This window comes from Lampetra planeri, chromosome 60 (genome assembly GCF_965212315.1).
Source record: "Lampetra planeri chromosome 60, kcLamPlan1.2.h2, whole genome shotgun sequence".
Taxonomy (NCBI): domain Eukaryota; kingdom Metazoa; phylum Chordata; class Hyperoartia; order Petromyzontiformes; family Petromyzontidae; genus Lampetra; species Lampetra planeri.
Window position 1 is genome coordinate 3823584 of NC_136166.1, and position 24967 is coordinate 3848550.

The window sequence follows — 24967 nt, forward strand, 5'->3', positions numbered from 1 at the left end:
TTGCATATTATAATATTATGACAATTATTAACCCTCACATGTCTGTGGGTTATTTTTCCAGTGCATTCCATTTGTTCCAAATGTGTTCTCGGCATCATCTCAGACCACGGAAGTACCCTCACGGATATCTTGCAGACCAGAGCAACCGTTCTTGTTGAAAAACGGCCCAGAGATTAGGATACCATAGAGCTGCATTACTTCATCTTGGAGAACAGCCCGTAGAACAACAGCCACGGCATCAGGATTCCTCCATCCAGCAGTGGATTGACCACGGGGTGTAACTTATAACGTGTGTTTTCAGAGAGTATGAGTGTGTTTGTTTCTATAGGCTCGACAGAGTTCTTTCTTGTGGAGGCCTTCTGCCAGCAGACATGCGCACGAGCAATTGCAGGGCTGCACCTTTACCGTTTTACCTTTGTCTGCAGACCTGGAGGATGATGCTGTCGAGCTTCCGGAGCTGGACTACATAACGGGCCCTCCTCCGGCAGAGACTCTGGTCGAGATGCGCGAGGCGGTCGGCCAGGAGAAGGCGGCCTCCTCTTACCTCAAGGAATTTGCCGTGTACCTCGCGCTCATATCGGTGCTGCTGGTCATCGTGTACACGCGTGTCGACGACCACACCTTCCTGATGCACCGCATGCTGAGGAGAACCTTCACAGATAGCTCCTTCGATAAGGCAAGCAGCATTTTCCCCATGACAGCAGCGACAGTAATAATAACAGTCAACCCTCTCTATCCACGAGGGTTACGTTCGTGAAAAACATTCACGAATGCGGACTTTGTGAATGCAGAAACCTTGTTCCAATGTGAAAAATTGGGTTACATTCCTGGTACGATTGAACATGAGGGAAATAGTAAATGTTTAATAACAAGGACTGCAATGAAAACATACATTTGAAAGACCTGTGTTTTTCCATTACCTTTGATGATGATGATGGTTTGACGATGGTGGAGGTGGTAGTGAATAATTCAGGAGATGCAGGTGTTTAATAACAATGCACAGTTATCATTTTAGCACTCTGGGAGCACTAGCCGCAACACTTTCCCTGATTGCAATCACCTTCTGTTTAATGGACCTCACAGTCGACTTCTTTATTTATCTATATATATAAAAAGGAAATGTGTGAATATGTGTGCCTGTTCAAAATGTTTAGGGTACTTCTCGACATGCAAGAAACTTGAAATTTGCCATGTGGGTACTTTCCAGACTGTACACCATGCAAACATTCTGAAAAGAGACTTTTGTATTTTGGGGGGGGGGGGGGGGGCGCAATAATGCATATATTTTACACGGCAAGTAAGCTGTAACGTCACATCTGTCACGTGACCCGTATGCGGAAGCGTAATGCAGTGTGCCTGCTCATGTCACCCCCCAACCCTCCGCGGGTAAAGTGAAATACAAATGTGTTGCAGGTCTTAGGCGTTCTTCGCGCAGCATTGCTTTATTATTTCAGTCGTTTACTGCCATACGCACCCTGAAAGTTGTGTGTCTGCAGCAAGTGCGTGTATGTGTACCTATGGACGCGCACGCATGTGTGTGGGGGGAGCGGTAGTGTAGTGGTTAGCGCGCTGCGCTACGAACCCGGCGACCCGAGTTTGATTCCTGCTCACGGCCACCACCGGTGACGATTATTTGAACCGGTCATGGGCCTCCCCTAGGTCGACTAAGTCTCAAACGAGCAACTGGTGTGGTGTGTGAACATCGCCACTGGGGAGATAAAGGCGGCCGGGCGTGGTGAATCCAAGTCCCGGGCGAAGCCGGGTAGTGAAGCTAGTACTGTATAAATGAGTCTACTGTAGGTACGTATAAACTAAAAATGCACAATAGGGAGTGCAGAGTGGGATTACTGCAAAACTAAGCACTGCGTGATCAGTCGAGGGGGTGAGCCTAATCTTCGCAGATAGTTTGAAATGTACATTTCTGCGCGCACCTCCCTGGTGTCGGCGGTCTGGCAAATACACTCGCGAATACTGGAGTCCAACAGGTCGCGAATAGGAAATTGGTATACATTTAGTAACTCGAGAATATGCGAAACACGCAAATCCAAAACTCGCGAATAACGAGGGTTTACTGAAATTACAACTTATAACACGCCACTGCACAGTACTTGTTTGCTGTCGTAGAAAGAGAACAATGTTGCGGTGCGAGGAACCCTCGACGAATGGGAAGGCAATCACACGAGGATGCGGTGCCAAATCTCCCCCCCCTCGCCCCAGGCTCTGCAGTTCACTATATATTAAGGTCATATTGGCCAATTCATGTTTATACACGTAGAAGGAAACCACAGCGCCCAGGGAAAACCCACGACATTGAAAACTATCGCTGATCTTTTTCAGCGGTTTTCTATTTCAGCTTGACAGCATGGATCATTAGTTTTGCCCATCCATCTATCTCTAATGGGGAGTGTAGAGGGTCACAATTACTGCAGTAGCAATGGAACAATGTAAATTAAATTTTATTATAAAGCTGTCTTGACAATTAACGACTTCACCCATAGACAACTGGGTAAATGTATCATAGAGTTGACCAGAACTTGGCAATATATTTTAAGGGTGAAGCCTTTTTACTATGGCAAGGACTTCACATGCCATGCACACATCCGATGATGTCAATTCATGTGGCATCATCTTACGGAATTTGTGAGTCTTCCCGGGACGTAAAAAATCCCGGATTTTGTCAGTTGCCTAATCATACACCACTCAAGACGATGCATTTTTACATGTTGTTTTTTCCTCTTCCCAGTCTTGTGAGATTTTCTTCTCCTCATATGTCCTGTTTTTTTGTGTTTCAGAGGTGAAAAACTGTAGGTTTAACCCTGTCTATCTTCTGTTGGTGCAGGTGACGGACCAGAAAAACTTGTGGAAGTGGCTGAATTCAAAAGTGCTGCCTAACCTGTACCCGGAAGTCGGACAGGCGCCAGCAAAGGCTTCTGGGATCGCTTTCCTGGCAGCTCTGGAAAGCTACCGAGTGGGGCCTCTGCGCCTCCAACAGTTCAGGAAAGCCAAAGGTGCAGCAGTTGGCAGATAGGCCACAAGCATGATGTTGCATGGCCGAGCGGTGTTATGTTTGCCATTTGTTGCAGAGGTTTGTTGTGTTAGCCCAGCGGCTGCCCTGGTTAATAATTTGGGTGTATTAACCAACAACCACCCTCCATTTACTTCAGATTTGACTTGAATGATTCCTTATTATTATAAAATGAGTGGTCCGCATATGCCAACACCCTGGCCTAAATTTATCAAGTTAAAAAAAATTCTCGCAAAATACCTGTGTCGATAAAACCCAGACACTATACTCGTCTTTGAGACATAGCATCGTTGTGACAGCTTGCACTCTTAAAAAAAGGTGCACACATCAAATATACTCACGATTTGATTATTTGATATGCATTTGTCGTTTTCACAGTGCAGATTTGTCTGCAGGATTGCCTGTATTGACTGATCCGTTATCATCTCATTAGATCTTGCGCTTGAACCCAGACTTATATATGTATGTATGTTGAACTTCTTTTGCGCTGTACGTAGCCAACTGTGCTCATCGTAGGTGCGGAGGAAGGACAACAAACCAAACACAAGAAGCTGTTCTATAGAAATGAGTTTTCAATTTAGATTTAAAGTAATATCTTCAGTAGCTTCCTAATAATATCGGAAATATAAGCGATCCAAACGGTCGCAGAAGCCCATCTGAAAACACGTAATGCAGTGACCGTCTTTGTTCGATGGTTCGCCATAAGCCACTGCGAGGATGAACGGAGTGTGCGTGATAGTTTATGCTACTTAACGAGATCAGCAAGATATTGTGGTTCAGTTGCGGCAAGCACTCTGTGTGTAACGTGTGCGACCTTTTGTTTTCGTTCAGCAACCGGAAGCCAATTCAGCTCAGCAAGCACCGGACGGACATGGTCGGATCTTGTAGTACCTATGACACGTGCCAATGAATCTGTACATGCTGCAGCCTGCGAATGTTCTTGTCAGGTGTCCCACAGAGTAGTCATTTGCAATAATCGAGCCTTGTCAATATTATGGTATATGCCATCGTGTTGGCTAGGTCACAACTCAATAGTGGCCGAATGTGTCGTAAATCCCTGATATGAAAATAGCAGGACCTGACCATATTTTGCACCTGGTGATTAACTGACATGTCCTGGTCGAATATGGTGCCGAGGCTGTTTAGATGAGTGGAAAACTGAATCCTGGAGTCGGCCACTGCCACACCTGATCCTCGCACATATGTTTTGTCTGAGTCCAAGTGCCAACGAGCAGAACCACCAATTTTCCTGGATTAAGCAGGATTTAGTTTTGTGCAAACCACAGGTGCACCACTCGTGTGCAATCTTCTAGATCACCGAGGCTCTCCATATCTAACTTTGACTTCACTGTGTTGTACAATTGTGTATCATCAGCATACTTGATGTCATAGGCTGAGAGGACATCGGCAATCGGAGAGACGCATGTCGAAAATAGGAAGGGCCCGGGGACGGACACCTGTGGTACGCCAACTAAGCACTGCATAGGCAATGACTGTTCATCACCCAGCTTAACGAACTGTGATCAAACACCCCAGAACCGTACCTGATACACGAAGCCTTTACCTTAGCCGCCCAATGAGTATCTCATAGTCCATGGTGTATAAGGCAGCTGAGGGATCAAGGCTAACCATCGCTGTGGCACATCGGTCATCCATGATCTTATAGAGGTCATCAGTGATCTTTAGTAGAGCCGTCTAAGTGCTATGGAACTTCCGGTACGCCGACTGCAACAGGTTGAGTCTGCCCATCGCAGCGGCGTGGGGAAGTAACTGCTTCAGAAAATGGTGCTCTATGACCTTTGAAATCATACGTAGGTTTGAGATCGGGTGATAGTTTGCTGGGTCACCATGGCTCAAGCCAACTTTTTTGAAGAGCGGTGTGTCAGCTGTGCCATTTTGGACAGGTCTGGTGAACAGCCCTCGCTGATTGAAAATTTTTCCAGGTGGACAATCAGCAGCGCAAGCACATCTGAGCAGGATTTTGAAAATTCATGTATGTATGTGTGTATGTTAAACTTATTTTAGACTATATGTAGCCAACCATGCCAATAGGAGTATGAATGTAGTTGAGTGGCAATTGTTTTATTTGGCAGCCGTGCAATTAACATCAAAACCTCTGCCACCAATCAAACTCATGGCATACCAGAATAATGCTTTGCCTTCAAGTTAGAAACTGCCATCTTGATCATCGCTATTGTATTGGCGAAGAACGTTGCAAGACTATGCATAGACCGGGTTGACTAGTTGATGGATGGGTGGTTGGATTGCAGAAGACTCTCACGACGCGCCACAAGTCACGAATCGACTCATTGACGCACAGAGCATAGATCATTTTCCGTGACTTAATAATGAGTCGATTTACAAATCTGCAGGTGGCTGTGTAAGAGAGTCAGACATTTTTAAACTAGTTTTCTTCCAAAGATGATCCAGCTGCCTCTGGGTCTGCTATGCAGCAGTTGCCTCCAGTGATAGCCAGTTATTGAGCGCTTTCTCTGTTCCATTTGTGCTTGTTCAGATGGATACGAGTTCATACTCTTAGTTCTTTCGGTAAAGTCACGTAGGTAAAAAATGAAATTAAAATTAATTAAAATAAAACAATAAAATCACGACGTTTCGGAGGCAACACAAGTCTCCATCATCAGGTGGGACCGTCACAGCCAGATTAGCTGCATCAAGTGAGGCAAGGATTCAAGATGCAAGCCCTTAAATACAAGTTGAGGGGGGAGGAGAGGGGGGGGGGGGCTTGTCATCGGGAGGGGGGGGAGCTAAAAGAAGGCACGAAATGCTACGTAGAACGTATCAGGAGGGGGGGGCGGGGCTAAAAGAAGGCACGAAGTGTTACGTAGGCGTCGGCGACGTGGACGTGTTTGTGCGCAAGTAACTATTTTTGCACATGCTAACGTATTGGACGAGGAGGGGGGGGGCTAAAAGAGAGTATGGGGTGCAAGTGTACGTGGACATGTATATGTACAAGCACCTGTTGATACACATGATAGAAAAGAACGAAAATGCCCATGTTTATACCAGTGTTGGCTGACAATAAAGAGAGTACTGTTAAACACTGGGGATGTTAACACTCGGTAAAGTAAAGTAAAATAGTGCCTGTCAGATAATATGGTCCAAAAATGTGTAATTAAATCTTTTTTGCATGGTTGATAACATCTTTCCAATGATTACTAAGTTTGTACCCATCATCACGGTTGAAATTATGTCTGTGTTTGTATATCTGAATGGCTTCGTGTACAAACCTTTGATGGTAGCCAGAGGGTTTGCAGAGCACCTTAGTCTCGGAGAAAACAATCTCATGAGAGCCCACCGCGTTGTAGCAATGATCGGCCTGCTATGTATGGTAACGTGACAGTTTTGATCGGAGTTTCAAGTGGCTGTTTCTGTATGGTGGGAGAAACAGCTTGGCGGATGGTGCGGTCAGAGTATCCGTTCATCCTGAGGGCCCGATGTACATGTCTCAATTCACTGGCCAGGTGGTGTTGGTCAGAAATGCCATGAGCTCTGTGGTATAGCGTTTTGATGAGAGAATTCTTTTGAGATGGGTGGTGGTGGGAATCCGGTTTCAAGTAGGAATCTGTGTGGGTGGTTTTCCTGTAGACAATGTCCCAAGGATCCGTCAGGTCTCCTCTCAAACAGAATATCTAAGAATGGTAGTTTGCCATCTTTCTCCACTTCCATGGTGAATCTGATGGATGGATGTCTGGAATTGATGTGGTCCAAGAAGTGGTTCAATGCTGGGAGGCTATGTGGCCAAATGATGAAAGTGTCATCCACATACCTATTCCACAGGGAAGGACGCAGGGTGGATGTCTGGATGGCGTCTGATTCAAACTTTTCCATGAACATGTTGGCTATCACTGGTGACAAGGGGGAGCCCATAGGGGTACCCTCATTCTGTTTGTAGAAGGTGCCATTCCAGGTAAAATAAGTGTTGGTGAGGCAATGCCTAACCAGCGCAGGTACATCCGAATTCAATCCATGTTGGACCAAGTCCTCAATTATTGTTAGGGTGTCAGGCACTGGAACTTTGGTAAACAGAGATACTACATCAAAACTGACAAGGATATCATCAGGAGATAGTACCATGTCCTTGACCAAAGAGATTAGTTGGGTTGAGTTGAGTACTGCCGAAGAGGTCTTGCCTGTGAAGGGAAGTAGAGTATCTGATAGAAAACGGGCTAGTTTGTAGGTAGGGGAGTTAATCGTTGACATGATGGGTCGTAGCGGGGTGCCTTCTTTATGGATCTTGGGAAGACCATAGAGTCTGGGAGGTCTAGCATACGAGTTCATCAAGAACAGCAGTGATCTCATTTTCTAATTGAGCTGCAAATGAATCAACTGTCGTTGCAGGATTTAGATATATCGATAATGACCAGATATTCTGATGGAAAGCATCGTGGTCCAGTCATTTCCAATCTCTGTATGATATCGTTGTGATGGGGTGGGCGAATAATCGATCATGCCACTTTGCATGTTATGACACTGTCATCTAAAATACCCACATCTTTATAACAATGTCGGTCACAATTACGGCATCGGCGGATGTGAAAATGTGATCCAGTATGTTTCCCGAGCAGCGTGCTGTGTTAAACTGTAACTATTGATAATCTTGGCGAGAGCTCCGTTAATTTTGCCACAAGAACCAGTCAGTCCGGGACAGTTCAGACCACCACAGATGATGTATTGAGACCCACATGACCCACAGTCTAGCAGATCAGAAAGTTCGGAAATAATTCCAACAACGGTGAAGACGGCGGTCAATATATGACAGCGACCGTAAGCCTCTGCATGCTGTTCGTTTTTTTCACAAGCAGCAGCCCGAATTATGTGATTGTTAATGAGTTTTGCTCAGGACTTTGACGCAGATGTCTTAATGGTAAATCAGTGCAATCCCACCAACATGTGAGACTACCGTTGCTAGGCCTCCCATGACGGTGCTGATGTACAATAGCATATCCGTTAAGTGCAGCATCACACTTAATGACATCCGGTGAGTTGATATGAACCCATGTTTTAGTAACAGCCAATATGTCAAATCCACAATCTTTGATCAGATCGTGGATCAATGCCGTCTTGTTGACAATGGAGTGTGCATTGACCAACCCAAAGTTGACAAGCCTTGGTCCAAGGTTGGGCCTCATACCCAACATCAGCAGTAGTATTATGATGAAGATGCTGTTCTGTGCTTGTGTGGATGTAGGGCGGAAGAAAAATTGATCAGATCTGCAGCACAATCATGTGCAAGGCATTGCAGCTAGTGACGAGAACGGTCGGGTAGGGGTCAGCATTTCCACAGCAGGTCATAGCACAACAGGTACGTAACTAAAATAGATTGAGCTGGAAAGTCGGTCAATCAACTCTCCCCTTCTGCAGGTTGGATACTAGGTCGAGTATTGGCGACGTTTGGGTGAGATAGAATTGGTTTATCGATCCATGCCAAGATAAATTCCCGGTATGGCCCTCCATTCTCCATGGAAGAGGGAAGTCATTGCTTGACCAGATACCCGCAAGAGCAGGGCTCGGCCACCAGCAGCCGGGCAGCAGTAGAAGTCGCAGCATTGCCATTGCAAGGTGTTGTTGCTGCTGTTGTTGTAGTTGCTGTTGCTGCTTTTCTTGTTGTAGTTGTTACTTCTGTTATTGTTGTTGCTGATGCTGTTTCTGTTCTTGTTTCTGTTCTTGTTTCTACTGTTGTTTCTGCTCCTGTTGTTGGTGCTTTTGCAGACACCCGTGATTAAACCAGGTTCCACAGTCTAGCAGTTTGACGGTCTCAGACCAATCAACAATGACTGAAACAAAAATTCAGACAGCCGGAAATAACAAATTGCGTTTATTGTTCGCATAATGTGAACGGCCAGATGGAATGAACCTCTGGAGAGTCTCACTGGCACATGCCATGCTCACTCTGCAGGGTGTTGCGCTGCATCCTTGTGCATGTCAAGATCGGCTCGGTGCCAACGTCTAGGAATGCCACCTTCTAATGCAGGGAATTAAAAGTCACGCCTCATCTCTAGATAATGAGGCCTGTGTCGGGTGATCTCAAAAGCACAAATGGATATCGATCGATCCGTTTCGTGACTCTGCATGTAACACGATGATGTTATCGTCTGTGGTTCTCTTTCTCCAGCCAGGACTGCTGCCTCACAGTCTCAATTGTTTCTCTTCGAGCTCTCCTCCCACTGCATCAATCCTCCTGCTTCAATTCTCCGTCGTCCGCTCCTCATGTTTTATTCACTTTCGTTGTTGTGCAGCATCGCCTAGCGCGGGTTCCTGTGTGGACTCGTTCTCGTGACCACCTCTCTCCCCTTGCCTTGACTTCTTGAATACAGCTGAGAAAAAAAAGTATATTACAGTAATACCACTATTAACGAAGTAGATGCATTCCATTACATCACTTCTCTGTGAGAAACTTCATTACCAGAGGTACATATTACATGGGAGGCATAGGGATGCGTTCCAGTACTTCAGAGAAGGGAGGTGCAATCGGAGAACATAATTAAATACGAACAAAATAGGGTTAAAATGTGACTGAAAACATTAAATCTGCTTAAAAAAAGAAATCCCAATAAAAATTTCAGTAAATAAGAATACAATAAAATAACGCTCACAATTGACTTCTCTTGAATCTGCATTTTCGTTTCCAAAGAGATGGATTTATGTTGCAGATTTTGATCCAGAAAGACCACGAGCACTACATGGCTGTTTGGCTTATATAATGGGGGTAATACAAAAAACACGAAAACATTTTACCAACACAAGGAGCTCGAGCAATGGCTGGCAGGAGAGGGAAAACTTGCGAAGTGCACTGCTGATTGGGCCAAGTGATGGAGACTCGCAAAATAGCTCTTCAGTGATTGGCTGCTGATAATGTAAACAAACCCCACTCGGTTGTTTTTACAGGGCAAGCACATCATTGAACAGGTTACTCTTTTGAAACACTTTGCATGATTTCTAAAGATATTTTTTATCAAAATTTTAGCAAAGATATGGGGGGAAAGGAGCTCTCCACGGGCGACTTTGTCATGAAGGAGCTTCGTTCCCAGATGCTTCGTTAACCGAGGAATTAATGTATTACTCTTGTTTACCCAGGAAGCTCCAGAGGCTCGGGACTTTTTCAGGAGGGTCCAGCCGATTTTTTTGCAGCATGTGGCAATGATCGCCATGTATATTGCAATTTAGTCATTTGTGTTATTTTTCAAATTTAGGTCATGGTGCCAGCATACGATGGCCTCCTCTTGCAAATGAAGTCAGGGGATCTGTAAAGCTGGCCAGACATGGTACTTTCACAGTTAATACACACAGCAGGAATAACCAGGATAGCCGCTGGTTTCAAACTGTGAACCTCTGCAACAGTGACGCATGTGCTGCCACTGGGGCCATGTTCCCTCCATGTCAATGTACAGTATTTATTTGCTGTATTGCTGTCGAAGTGTGGGGCTATTAACACAAAGCATCCATGCCCCTGAGACCTTTTGAATTGTATAAAGTACAGTGTTGCCTAATCTTCCACACCTCTCCCCTCTTTTCTCATCAGCTGTTAAGGGAAATTCCTGTCAGTTCAAGGATAGCGCCAGCAAATGCTTCGGGATGGACTATCTGCTGAACCAGGACAGCAACAACTACAGCAAAGGATGGCAAGATATTGACACCAATTCATCTTATATCCCTCAACCACAAGACAACTTCTGGAAGATCCAGGATATGTACTGGAACAGCATGTCTGTCAAACTAGGTACAGCAAAAACAAAACACTCGCTGGCGATGTAACGATGCAATGATTCATTGATTCCCTCGCGATGCACGTATCTAGCAGTGTTTGTGAGCATCGATTATTTCCAATAAGTCCATTTGTATGGGACGCTGTCAGTGGTGAAATGGTCAGCATAAAGGACTTGTAACCCAGAAGTCACTGGTTTTAATCTCCCAGCGCAAATTCTATCTATGCATCAGTATGAATGAGTACAACCACAGTCGATAGACAGGTCGTGAGGTGGAATGAAGTGTGAGTACTCCCACATCTTCCAAGATGTCTAGCCATCGTGGAAGATGAGGCCAAAAACTCTATAAATAAGGCTGTCTAGAGGTTTCTTTGCGAGCTCTCTTTAGTAAAAGCGTGAGCATTTATTACAGCTGCACCTTTGCCTCTTACCTTTTCATGGAGCTGTTGAGAGAATGACTCGATGATTTACACAGACTGAAGCTTGACTAGAACTTTACAAGTCATCGACCAGACTAAATCTGGAATACCCTGCCACCAGACGTCTTAAAGGCACCCAGTGTCTCAATTCCGTGGTCTATGCAAAATGGTTGCAATTCGCTTTGCTCAGTTTGTGTTTTCCGCTGAGGGTGTGCCGGGTTTCATATACCCCTGTACCATTCCCGTTCTATTATTATGTGCACTGATGTATACTTTATTAAGGGTGACATTGGCACATTTTTAAAGATTGATTGATTGACTAAGACTGTGACTGACACAATCAATGCCCACCACATAAATGCTGGCCTCACTTCGGCGCTTGTTTGTGCCTCCTCTCCGTATCTCGCCCTTCTCCCCGGCGTCCAACCCACAGGCGAATTGAACACGTTCATCGGCAGCGGCTACATCGCCGATCTGGGACTGACATTCGTGGAGGCGAGTGGCAACATGAGCTACCTCGAGCAGAACTCGTGGATGGACGCCCGCACCACGGGCCTCTATGCACAGTTTATCATCTACAATGCAAACGCCAACCTCTTCTGCCTTGTCGAGGTGCTGGTTGAATCCCTGTCGGCAGGTGAGGGGCGTGATGGCTGGCGGAGAGACGTACATCGATGGGGGCCACGGGGGTTCCATGCGGGTGGGAAGTGAGGGAGGGAGTAGCGAGCTCATGCCATTTTGAGAAATTTGTGTTGCGCCTTACAAATGAAGAGATGAGGGGCTGCAGATTTATGATGGCGACAACTTGTTTATTTTGAAATTATGTCAAATACATGTGTAGCACACTGTCCAGGCCTGAATCATCCACTTGGATGGTGCATATATCAGGTTATGACACAAGTCACCTGTTGGCCAGAGTCAATGTTGACTGCCCGTGTAGATACACGTTTTGTTTAAACCTATGTCAAATACGGTGCACCTTAAAAACAAACACAACTCACACGATTGCTACAATAGCAGAGACGTGGAGGTGCCCCTTTCTATTGTGCCGCATTGAAGAAGAGTAAAAATAAGAATAGGCTTCACCCTTTCTGGCAATAAAACAGGGTTGAAGATGTTTAAACACCATATAGATACCTATTTCAAGGCATCTAGTCTGCATTGACCACACATTCTTGTGGAAAAACATGCAACCAAACATGCTCTGTTATCTACGAGACCTTTTTTACAGTATCAAAATGCTCAACCCGGGCTATTAATATTTGATACTTGCATTGGATTTGTACTGTTTGCCTTTTGGTGTTCTCAGGTCTAATACTGGTGAGGCAAGGCCATACAGAAGACCATCTCTAATTCTGGCCAATCATTTTCAAATACAATGCATATGTTATGAGAGCATGTTTGTTGGCATGCTTTGCTACAAGTATGTGCGGTTAATATAGACTTGATGCCTTGTACAAGGTTTCTATTTGGTGTTTGAACATCTTAACACCTGTTTTATTGCCAGAAAGGGTAAAGTTTATTTATATTTTTTTCATACGTTTGATACTTGCAAAAAGGTCCCATAGATATAACAGCTCAACCCGAGCTATTCATACTTTGCAACTTGCATTGCCTTTGTTCTTTGTCTTTTGGAATTATCTGGACTAACACTGGTGAGACAATGCCATGAAGAAGGCTGTCTCTGGTGTATGCCAATAAGTTTAAAATAAAATGCAATATTATCAAAGCATGTTTGTATGTTTTGCCACAAGTTTGTGTGGTTCATGCAGACTTGATTCCTTGCAATAGGTGTCCATTTGGTCTTTGAACATCATAACACCTGTTTTATTGTCATGGGTATAGCCTCTTCTTTTTTTACATAATTTTGATACTGGTAAAAGGTCCCATAGATATGAAGAAGAGTAATAGACAAAGTTCACACGTCGCATCGTACAGAAAAAGAGACTCCATGGTTGTGTACCCCTTCATTACCCAGAGGAAACCCTAGAGGGCAGGTGAGAGCGCCCCATACCTGCTAAATTAACCATCGCGTTCTAAAGAGAGGCCTGTAAGACCAGCGGTTCACCAAAATTGATTCAAGCAAACCTGACTGCTGGTGAGACACTGTTGAAACCAGTTCAGAGTTTGTCTTGAATCAATGCTAATTAAATTACGCACTCCCAGAAGGTCGTGCGGCCAATGGGTTGTGTACAACATACTTGGGTTAAGTTTTTTTCAAATTTGCAGAACCGAATTGAATATTATTGGTTTTCTTTGGGAGCAGTCATTTGTGACCGAGTTGAGACCATGAACTCTCTTTTAAAAGTAAATATATATTTCTGGTGTTTCTTTCCTCTGCAGATGTGTTTCAGCCATCGTCACACCTGAAAGTTTTCCGTTTGTTTAATAACAGAACCTCGTACATCATCTTACACAACGTGGCCTATATCTTCTACCTCATCATAAGCATGTACTTCCTCACGAGCGTCATCTTCAGCATCACGAAGGAGAAGTTTGAATTCTTCAAAAACCCCATGAACGTGGCTGAGATCATGAACATCACCCTGATGATTGGAGCGGTCACCCTCTTCTACCACCAGAGCACCATCTCAACTGAAAGCCTGGCAACCCTCACCAATAACTCAGGTCAGCGGAATTACTGCGGCACGGAGTTTAGATGAAGGCACAGCCCTGCAGTTACTTACTCACTCCATGACTAATTGTTGTAACCTTGCTAAATTCAAGAAGAAACTTGATTTGAAATTTTCGTGACTGCAGGAATTGCTCTTTGGTTCTTTCGGTAAAGTCACGTAGAAAGAAAATAAATTAAATAATAGAGTACGACATTTCGATTGCAAATTTTAGCAATCTTTGGAATGGTAATCAACCAGGCTATGCATTAACTGTGTGTTAGCCGTCTCTCTGTGTCGCATTACATAACATTTCCAAAAGATTTTCCAAAAATGTTTTTCTCAAACTATTTATCTCTCTAAAATTTACCAGGCTCTCATAGGGCCATTCGATCTTCTTTGCCTCAGTCACTTTGGGGTGGATTCATTGGCATGCTAATTTCTCTGCTCCAGCAGCTTCCCCAGCAGACCCACCTCTATCTCTGCCCAATCACCCCCCTCTCTCTCTATTTAAGGCCTCGACACAGAGGCATTGGGTCTCTGTTGTGTCTATGTTGTGTGTCTCTCTCTCTGTGTGTCTGCTTGTATGTCTTTCTGTGTGTCTCCGTGTCTGTGTTTTGTCTCTCTCTCAAATTTAGTTCTACCTGATGATGGTTGCTTGTGTTGCAATGGAAACGTCGGATTCTATTATTAAATAAATTTTCTTTCTACGTGACTTACCGAAAGAACCAAAGAGTAATTCAAGAAGCTTATTCACTCCAATCTATTACACCTTCAACCGTGCTGTTTGTTGCAGGCTATTTTATGTTTTGGTCCTTGGGGCCTGAACTTGGCAACTGTGATGAAAGAATGTTGCCTTCTTGTGATGTAACTGCACCGTGACCGCCGTAGTGGTGATGTTTTTATTGCAACAAATTGGTCGGGAACAGAACACGGTGAGAATTCAAATTCTACGCGACGAGACCATATGTAGGTGGGGAAGTTGGACTCGCTGCCCCAACCAAGTGGGGACCACGAGTAGGGGGGTGAATATTATATTGGGGGGAGAAGGAGGGAGGGGAACGGTAACTAAAATACTGAGGGAAGATCAATGGCAGAGGGGGGGGAATAGGGGAGTACAGGAAAACTCTATAAATGAAATAATATACACGCAGCTTATGGGATAATGCGTTAACCTGCCACGGCTCATAGATCAGCTCCCGCTTATTTACAGCTGAGGGGCACTGCCTCTCTTTCCACCCGACTGCGTAGGATGGGGGACCACCTGGTCTCAAACTCTCATTTCCTACCTTTAAGCTTGTGGTTTTAGTCCTCAACACCCACTTGAGCTAAAAGAGTGTTCTGCGACTGTTACCACAAGGGGGATGCGTGATATTTCTAGTTAACCAGTATGGTCTTCCTGGCTGTAATATTAAAGGTTTGAAGTAGAGCATGTTGGTGTTTCCGGAAGGGCTTCCGGTTTCATGCCCCACAAAGTCGTTTCAACTGAAGGGGTAAGATTGGTGCCACAGATGCCATAAAAAAGTCTATGATCTCCTGGTAGAGTACTGCAACGTCTGAGCATAGCCACAAGGCGTGAAGGTAAGACTAAACTGTACCCAGAGTATACCTGGGACAATCGGGGGAGACTTCCATGAATTTCGCTCTTTCATTTGTCATATAGGTGCCGTGTATAAATTTGAACTGAATGAGCCTCAGTGGCAGTGATCTTGGGCTATATTGTGGCTCGCCAGATTTGTGTCCAATTCTGTGAGGGGACCTCATAGCACAGACCCCGGTTCCAGAGATTATTTGTCACTGCCTAACAGGTGGTAGGCCTCGGCACTCCTAGCCAGTCTATGATTGGGTAAAGTGATTCGCTTAGGTTCTTACCCGGGGCTTTCATAATGACATCTCTATTTTGCAGGTAGATGAAAAAATGAGGGCAAGAGATACAATCAACCATCGATTTTCTGGCAGCTTAAGGGGGAAATGGGTTGGGTCCAACCAGAAATTGGCATAAATAAACATACAGATCAACAAAAAGAATTATCCTACTGTAAAAAAGTTACTCTATTTATTGTTCTCTACTTACTTGATAGGGGGTGTAGAATTCTATATTGCTCGTGAACGCAATTGAACAGATTGCTTTTAAGGTGTATATAACATCTTGTTTCAGCCATGTGTTTGACGATTGCCGGACTGATGTAGCCTTTGACCGGTGCTTTGGCGAATATCGAATTATACACAAACTTTTGATCTATTTTTATTAATAATTATTAGTCATGACAAATGTATATACGTGCATTATTTAAATTGTTCTAGTTGTTTTATGTAGTACACAATGTACTGGATATAATATTTGACACTGAAATCAAGCATAGCTAAAGAAAATTATCACGCACATGGTGCCAATTGCCGAACTGGTACACAGCCTTTGGAGAAGTTTTCTGGCAATAGCCGGAATATATGCTGTTTTCGCCAGATCTGCCCAAGACCGCCAGATAATGCTTGAATTGCACGCCAGATAATCAGTGATCTACATGATTATATTTAGCCTGCATCTGATTAAAATACAGCACCCCACCATCTTTGTTCAAAAGATCCCCAACCATTTCCAAGCCAGACTCCTTTCAGCTAATCCACATTATTTCTTTCCCCCCTACTTTCAAAGTCGAGTTACTCCATAGCTTCAATCTTCTGTGTAGGGGACCAGGAAGGGAATACTCCTGTCCCTGCAAATCTCCAGCATCGAGATAACCTTGCCGAGGCAAGGGCAACCCCAACAAGGGAGCATTCTTCTTCGGTAAAGTCACGTAGAAGGGAAGTAATAAAATAATAAAAATAAAACATAATAAAATAATTCTCACGACGTTTCGGCCACAACGCAAGCAGCCGTCCTCAGGTGAAAACCAGGTCTGTCGGGGAGACAGCGTCTGAATGAAACAGCACACGAGCTTGGAGCATATATATAAGCTGGGTTGGGAGGGGGGGAAAGGGCGCTTCGACAAAAGAATTTGCATATCAAGAGGAATTTAGCATATTTATGGGAGCATTGTTTAACTTACTCCTCTTCTCAGCTTTTGGCAATCCATCATTTTGTTGGGTCCAACCAGCATTTAACATTCTACAGGCCAACTGACCTAGAGTATTTCTGTAGATTTGGGAGACCCAAGCCCCTCTCGCATACCGGTAAAGTAAGGTAGAGGTAGTGAATACATGCGGGTCTACCCATAAAAATTAGGTGATTCAGGAATGGAGCACATTGAAGAAGGCCCTTGGGATACGGGAGGGACCATCCTTAAATAATATAGCAGTTTGCAGATAATTTGTTTTTATCATGTGTGCCCTATATACCCTCATCAGGGTCAGAATAGCTGGGATTGAACATAATAAGAACATTGTCTGCATAAAGATTGATTTTGTTTTCTGCCATGCCAAAACTTCCTCCTGAGATACACTGGCTTCTAATACTCTCAGTAAATAGTGCCATGGTCAGGGTAAAAAGCAATGGTGAAAGAGGGCACCCCTGCCTTGTGCCTCTACCCAGTGCAAATATGTGGGAGGTTAGGCCATTCATGACCACCGAGGCTGTAGGGTCAGCATATAGGAGTCTGCACATGTCGACGAATTGGGAGGGAAAAGCAAATTTATCCAACATCTCCCTATTCAGGGAAAGGGCGTACGCAGCGAGGTTGTTCCTCGTGGCTATCTCCACCACATTAACTAAAGTCCTTAAATTGTCTGCGGAATCTTTGTTTTTAACAAACCCTGTCTGGGCTTTGCCATTGATTATTGGGAGGACCTTGTCTAATCTGATTACAAGGATCTTCGCAAGCATTTTGTAGTCCGCATTCACAAATGGGCTTATAGCTACCTAGTGCATCCTCCAAGGTACCTGGCTTGTGAGGGACCGACTTCCTAGCGTCATTTATGTATTGGGTGAGGCAGCCTGACTTCAAGGCTGCATTCAACGTTGTCCTTAACTGGGAGATAAGGTGGATCCCCGCATTCCTATAGAACTCCATCAGTATCCCTTAAGCGGCAGCCGCCTTCCCTAATGGTGATGCAGCCAAGGTTATCCAGAAATTTCTGAGGGGCAATGGGCCTGCCCAGCTCTGTGCTTTGGTCTGGACCCAAATTAAGGAGGACAGAGATTCAAAGGTGTATAAGGATTCATAATAATATAAAAAATGTGCATTGACATCCCTGGTTGTGGTCGCTGGGGGGGTCCTTACTGCTTTAGATAGATGCAATGAAGGAACAATGCCGTCAATCTAACAGTGGCAAAGGAAGGATCGTGGAAGGGCAGCCTGGCTCTCCTGAATAACAGGCGAGCTTTTATCATTTAATAGCCTTTCAAGTTCCATTTTCATACCATCTATTTATTTTAGAGTCCCTGGGGATTGCAAGGATTGAAACTGCTCGTGAAGGCTAGAAATGCTTCCCTCCAGCTTTTGCTGCCTTTCTTGGATCTTTTTAATTCTGCGAGCACCCTTGATCAGCGAGCCCCCTGACATATGCTTTGAGGGTGTCCCACATTATCTTAGGGGAGGGGGAGGGAGTCCAAGGCGGAGTAGATCTGGATACATTCCTCAATCTCTTTCCTCATTTCCTCAATCGTGTGTTCCTCATCAAGAAGCTGCCTGTCTAGGGACCAGACATTTATTGCTGCCTCGTCGGGGTTTAAGATGAGTTGGATAACTATCTGGGGCATGGTCGAACAGCTGCTTGTTCCGGAACCGCGCTATGGAGGAGTATTCACCAGGGAAATCAGGCGACTGGTCTGGAAGCTTCAAAGATGCCAAATAGATGTAGAAATAGGAGGGTGGCGTGAAGGGAGGGGGCGGGTAGTTGATGACCGTCGGATAAGGGGAGACCCCATCCCAGGAAATGTGCCCCAATAGGAGCACCAGGCTCTCGGGAGCAGGCGCTGCCATGTGGAGGGGAGGGGGGGGGGAGAATGAGAAGTGAGAGAAGGCATGCAAGTGGGTAAAAGGTAAAGATGAGTGAAAGAAGAGGGTGGTGGGAGGGGGAGAGGCGGGGGGAGAGCGCAACCCCCTGCACCCCCTACCAACCCCAGACTGTGGCCAGGACACCACACCAGCCTCCACCGTGCACTGGCATACCAAGGCTGGTGTAAATCTTTACTGCAGGAATTAATATTCTTTGGGTCTTTCGGTAAAGTCATGTAGAACAAATTTTTTTACTAAAAACTACGACGTTTCGATCGCAGCACAAGCAATCGTCATCAGGAAGAAAAAAGGAGGGGGAAAGCTGCTGAGGCAGGCTGTTTTAAAGGTTTGAAATGGGTGTAGCCCAAGGGTCGTAAACGAAGTGGGTGGGGCTAGTGATGTTAAAGTGAAAAATTTGCATGTTAATGTAAGATCGGTGGCTGTGTTAGTGTGAGACATTTAACCTGTTCATGTAAAATCAGAGAGTCGAAAATAACAACTAACATCGGAAGGTAGGATGGAAACATCACAGTTAGTTAACTGATTAATAATGTCCTTCCAATGATTGCTCAGTTTGTACCCATCTTCTCGGTTGAAATTGTGTCTGCGTCTATATATCTGGATGGCTTCATGAACGAATCTTTGTTGATAGCCAGTGGGTTTGCAAAGTACCTTCGTCTTGGAGAAATCAATTTCGTGTAAGCCCACCGCATTAAAACAATGATCAGCCACGGCCGAGGTATTGGTCCTACTGTATTTCAGATCTGCCTTATGTTCATGAACACGGTCCGAAACATGTTGCTTAGTTTCCACAACCTAACTACTGCCGCAGACACAGCTTAGTTTGTAGAAGCCGGGGTATTGCATGTCAGGGATCACATCCTTCACAAATGGGATCAGATCACGAATTTTACGTACTGTGTTAAATCGAACCTGGATCTTGTGTTTGCTCATGATTTTGGAAAACATTTTGGTGACCCCTGCTATGTATGGATAGGTGATGGTTTTGATTGGGTCCTCAGATGGTTCTTTCCCAACGGTTGGGGTGATAGCTATCGTCTTCAGCATTGACTCGCCCACCTACAAAACTGGCCCGATTTCTGTCTGAGACCTTACAACTGTAATTAAGGACTCTTAGGCGATGTTGGTCTCCGTCTGTCCTTTATTGGGTTCTTGTCTCGCACCCCGCGATGTCCCCGGTCGGACCCGCACCTCTTCCGTCGCGTGCCCCCCCCCCCCCAGCACGCCACTCGAGTCCTCCGCTCTCTCTGCAGCCACACCGCTGCCCGTGTGCCCCGCACATTCTGCAGCCACCCCGCTGCTCCGTGTGACTCCGCACACTCTGCAGCCGCTCCGCTGCTCCGTGTGCCCCGCACACTCTGCAGCCACTCTGCTGCTCCGTGTGCTCCCGCACACTCTGCAGCCACTCCGCTGCTCCACGTACACCGCTGGCTGACGGTGCCGTGACTCCGACCACGTGGCAATTCGTGCCACTCCTCCGCCAGCACCCCGCGTGGCTTCTCCTATCTTCACTCTCTCTCGACTCCCGATCCCCTTCCGGTTCTCACCCTATATCCTCCTTCTCACGTGACCATAACTCCTCCTCCTCCTCACGTGACCCTGACTCCGCCCCCACTCACCCCAACGACCAGGCTCCACCTCCCCTAATACTCCGGCCCACGTGAGTGGTGCAGAGTCAGTGCCCACCCTTTCCTTGCTCGCATTACACAACCATTCACTGGTAAGACCACCTCAGCTGTACTTAACTCAGCTCACTTGGTATCGTTAATTAAATACATCTCACTAGCTCCAGGTGATTTGCTCCTTAGTTTCGATGTCATATCTTTGTTTACCAAAGTTCCTGTGCCCGACACCATTGCAATCATTTAAGATTTGGTCCAACAAGGACTGAATGCTGATGTATCGGCCCTGGTGAGACACTGCCTCACCAACACTTACTTCACCTGGAATGTAACATTCTACAAACAAGTTGAAGGTACTCCAATGGGTTTTCCCTTATCTGCAGTTGTAGCCAATGTTTTCATGGACATATTTAAGACAGATGCCATCCAAGCATCCACTCTATGTTCGTCCTTGTGGAAGAGGTACAAAGATGACATGTTCGTCATCTGGCCACATGGCTGACCAACTCTGAACCAATTCCTCAACCATAATTCCATACACCCAGCCATCAAATTCACAATGGAGGTGAAAAAGGATGGCAAGTTACCATTCTTGGATGTTTTAATCGAAAATAACCAAGATGGCTCAATGGGACACTGTCTACAGGAAAGCCACCCATACGGATGCCTACCTAAAACCTGACTTCCACCACCATCCCAGAAGAATTCCCTAATCAAAACTCTACACCATAGAGCTCGATGTATTTCCGACCCTCATCACCTAGCCAGTGAACTGGAACATGTACACCAATCTCTCAAAATGTCTCACTAACATCACTAGCCCTGCCCACTTCTTTTATGACTCTTGGGCTACACCCATTTCAAACCTTTAATCAAACAGCCTGTCTCAACGCCTTTCCCCCTCCTGTTTTCCTCCTGATGACGATTGCTTGTGTTGCGATCGAAATGTCGTAGTTTTGTCACTTTTTTTTGTTGTATGTGTAAGACCCAAAGAATAAGGCTGGTGTAGTATTGACCACCCCCCCCCCCCCCGTGATGTGTGCAACTGTGGTACCGTATTAATTCTGTAGTGAAGAGATAAGAAAGAGGGAAGGGAAGAGGGCCAGGAATCTGATGTCGCAGCTCACGGGTCTGCCGCCACTTGTTCATCACATGATGTTAAAAGTCTAGGTTTTTGGTGGTGGCGGGAAGGTAAAGGGAGGGGACGAGTCGTCACAATTGGGATGGGGGGGGGGTGAAGCACCGGCCCCTTCTATGGACGGCAACATACCCAGAAGGGGAAGAGAAAAATAAGGATTGGGGAACCACATGGCAGCCTCCCACTACATGCCGCCGCCTGATCAGTGCAGGCTGCCCGGGAACCGCTATCGTGGACCCGGGTTGTCCTGCACTGCCCACAGCTAGAAGGTCCCGTCTCCAGCATGCAGACTCAAGATCAGCCTCCTTTCCCTTTCGGGCCCCGCAGTATCTTCTGCACTTCTTTACATCCCATTGCTTCGTCCGGCATCAGAAAATCCAACCGTCTTCTTCCGATATGGATTCTTAGCTTCGCCAGGTATAGTAACTCGGAGCACACCCCATTTCTTCCGACCAGGGCAGGACAAGATTCCTCTTCTTAGCAAACACCAGAGTAAGGTTGAGAGTGATGAAAGCGCGGTTGCCTTCTAGAAGGGTGCTCTTCCCTTTTGCTATCCTAGCTGCCTTCAGAGCCTCTGAGGCACCCTGTCGGGTTGCAGACAGGATTAATAAGGGATGGGGTCTAACATTCGTATTTACTAGGTCCCTCCCTCCTCTCTTTCCCACCCCGTAAGCATGTAATGTCTCCTCTACCTTGACAGGCAGCATGCCAGGAGAATCTGGGCATCTCAGGGCTTCGGGCAGATGTAATTGGATATAGAATAAGATGCCCTGAGGAGCTTTGCCCTCGACTCCTTGAGGCAGGCCAGATGCTTTCAGTTCACTTTCCCATCCCTTATCATCCAGTCTGGCTTCGTGGGTCTTCATTGCACCGCTCTGCTTTTCAAGCATAGTCTGAAGGGTTGTAATGGCTTCCTGCTGCCTCTCCACCCTCTCGCAAACCTCACTAAACTTCTCTTTGATAACCCAAAGTTGGACAGTATTCTCTTCCATATTTTCCAGAAAGGCTTGTAGGAGCTCCCACATTCCTCCCACTTGCGTTTCTAGTATTGACTTGACCGGGAAGGCCAGCTTAGAAGAAGCCTTGGTTTATTTCCTGGGGGACCTGCCCTCCATTGAGCACGAAGATATGGTGGGGGAGGGGACATTCTTTTTGGCCTAGCCACGAGGCCAGGCTCGAGCTGTGTATTGAAGACCTAGGCATAAGGAGCCTGTGGCTCAATGAAGCTCAATAAAAACAAAAACTGGCTATCCAAGGCCCCCTCTAATTGACCGAGGTCAGGGAGAAAAATAATAAAAACAGGTAAGCAAGTGGTTGGGTTAAAGGGTTTGTTTTTCGAAGTAGGGGTAGAAGTAGTCCTTTCAGCGCTGTTCACTTGGCCATGACTTCAGCAGAAGCCCTGCTCTCGGAAGTCAATTGCACTTTTTTTTTCTAAAAAAGGTGGCCAAACAGTTCAGAGGTTGGAGATGCTGAGCCAGCCTGGCTGAGATCCTGGGTTCGAATCCAGGTTTCGGCCACTGACTGTGATTAAACTGGGTTATCAAGCATAGTGTGTTGATTGCCTCAATTACACCTTCAATGGTGATATTTGTTGCTGACCACGTGGAATTTTGGCTATTTAATATATCTAAAAAAACATTGTCGGTGGTGTTGGTGTTGTATTCACTGTCATCATCACCATTATCATCAGTGTCTTCATCAGTGCCATCGTAATGTCAGAATAATCACTGACATTATCGTTATTATCAATGTTAGTGTTTTCATCACTTTTATCATCATCACTGCCACTGCCAACACCTTTAGCACCAATTCCATCGTTGGTGCTGTTGTCAGTCATCACTGCCACTGTTTGTTGCTGGCTACTGGGCGTTTTGTGAGCCTGCTCAGCATCCATGAGTAAAGAAGACAAAAACACTTAGGGCTTCATTCCTCACTCGGTGTGTTCCGGAACACTGCTGGGCTTGGCTTGGAGTAAGGATTATCAACATAAGGCACTACCACTAGAGGTATTCCAATCTGTAATAACTCTATAGTATTTTAACATATAATATTGAACCCATTGTTATTGTACCCTATATAATCGCACCCTACGTTAATTTACCGTAAATTATTGTACCCTATATTCCCATAATCCTCTGATGATGCAGTATCATGAGGACAAATTAAGAACAGATGGATGTGGCATGCTGAAATAATTCTGAGAACAGCATTCCATACTTTTCCAGCTAAAATTAAGCACTGGTGGCATTGGTACCTTCCCTTTCTAACCTCACCATCTCGTTCCACAGCCGTCTTCACCGACCTGTCATGGCCCGCATCGCTTGACAGGCTGTCCACGCAGTTCCTGGGCCTGCTCATTTTCCTGGCGACGCTGCGGATCCTCCCGTTGTTCCGCTACAACACTACCATGAGCGAGGCAGTCAGATCAGCGGTCCACTGTGCCCACAAGCTCTGCAGCTTCTCCCTTGTTTTTATCGTGCTACTTGTCAGCTACAGCCTCATCTTCTGGAATGTGCTGGGCATACGGGTGGGAGCCTACAGGTCGTTCGGGAGGAGCGTGGGCTCGCTATTCACTGCTCTGCTCGGCGCCCCGGTTTTCGCTGACCTCTACGCGGCCGGTGGGTACATGGCCGCCCTCCTCTACTTCAGCTTCATGTTCTTGTTTGCCGTGCTGCTGCTCAACATGCTGGTGGTTGTCATCGAGGAGGTGTACACGCGCTTCAGTTGTGGGGGGGTGGAGGTGTCACGCTGCAAATCGTTTTCGGTCTTCTTGAGGAAGTCCCTGCAGCCCATTACCGCGACTTACAATAAAGCCGGCTCCAAGCTCAGGCGTGTGTTTGGACAGAGCAAAAAATAGTGGGGGGGGGAGTGAGTGTAATTGAGAAGTTCCACACGAGATTTATCTGGGCACTCGGGTTTCCTCCCACAGAAACACTCATAATTGGCTGAAGCATCTTAATATATTAAAGACAACAGAGCTTCGGTAGTTGTTGGTAATTCCAGCTCACTGCTTGGCTGCGTCCTTGCCGCTCGTCCGTTGTTCCCCAAGGCACCTTTGAATCGTCCTCTCTTCGAGAGTAAGTGGACACAGTGCGGCAGCAGCGCAGCCGCACTGTGGATACCGAATTACTAGGGGGGAGACTCTTAGCATTTGTGGGGATTGTGCAACAAACTACAAATAATTCAATAATACATAATTACTACAAAATTTCGTTCACTTAATGTAATTACCACCAAGCATATTTAATGAATACTTCGTTTGTTTCTCAAGCCACTTGTCCTGGTGAGGGTCGCGGCAGCAGAATGTTGGAAGGGCGGTCCAGATGTCCCTTTCCCTGGTGACAGACTCTAGCTCTTCCTGGGGAATTCATAGGCGTTCCCAGGCCAGCCGAGCGACATAGTCCCGCCAGCATGTCCTGGGCCGGCCCCGGGGCCTTCGCCCAGTAGGACGTGCCCGGTAGAGTTCCATGGG

At 45.9% G+C, this 24967-nt stretch overlaps 1 protein-coding gene across 1 annotated transcript in view; it reads left to right on the forward strand.

Moving 5' to 3' along the window:
- Positions 1–24517, forward strand: part of LOC144736258 (polycystin family receptor for egg jelly-like) — a 130655-nt gene extending 106138 nt beyond the window's left edge. Inside the window, exons 27-32 of the mRNA XM_078618880.1 lie at positions 426–676; positions 2840–3008; positions 10566–10763; positions 11602–11805; positions 13512–13796; positions 23784–24517. Coding sequence (XP_078475006.1) covers positions 426–676; positions 2840–3008; positions 10566–10763; positions 11602–11805; positions 13512–13796; positions 23784–24352 — 1676 coding nt within the window. The 3' untranslated portion in view covers positions 24353–24517. The remainder of the gene's footprint in view (positions 1–425; positions 677–2839; positions 3009–10565; positions 10764–11601; positions 11806–13511; positions 13797–23783) is intronic.
- Positions 24518–24967: the final 450 nt, after the last annotated feature.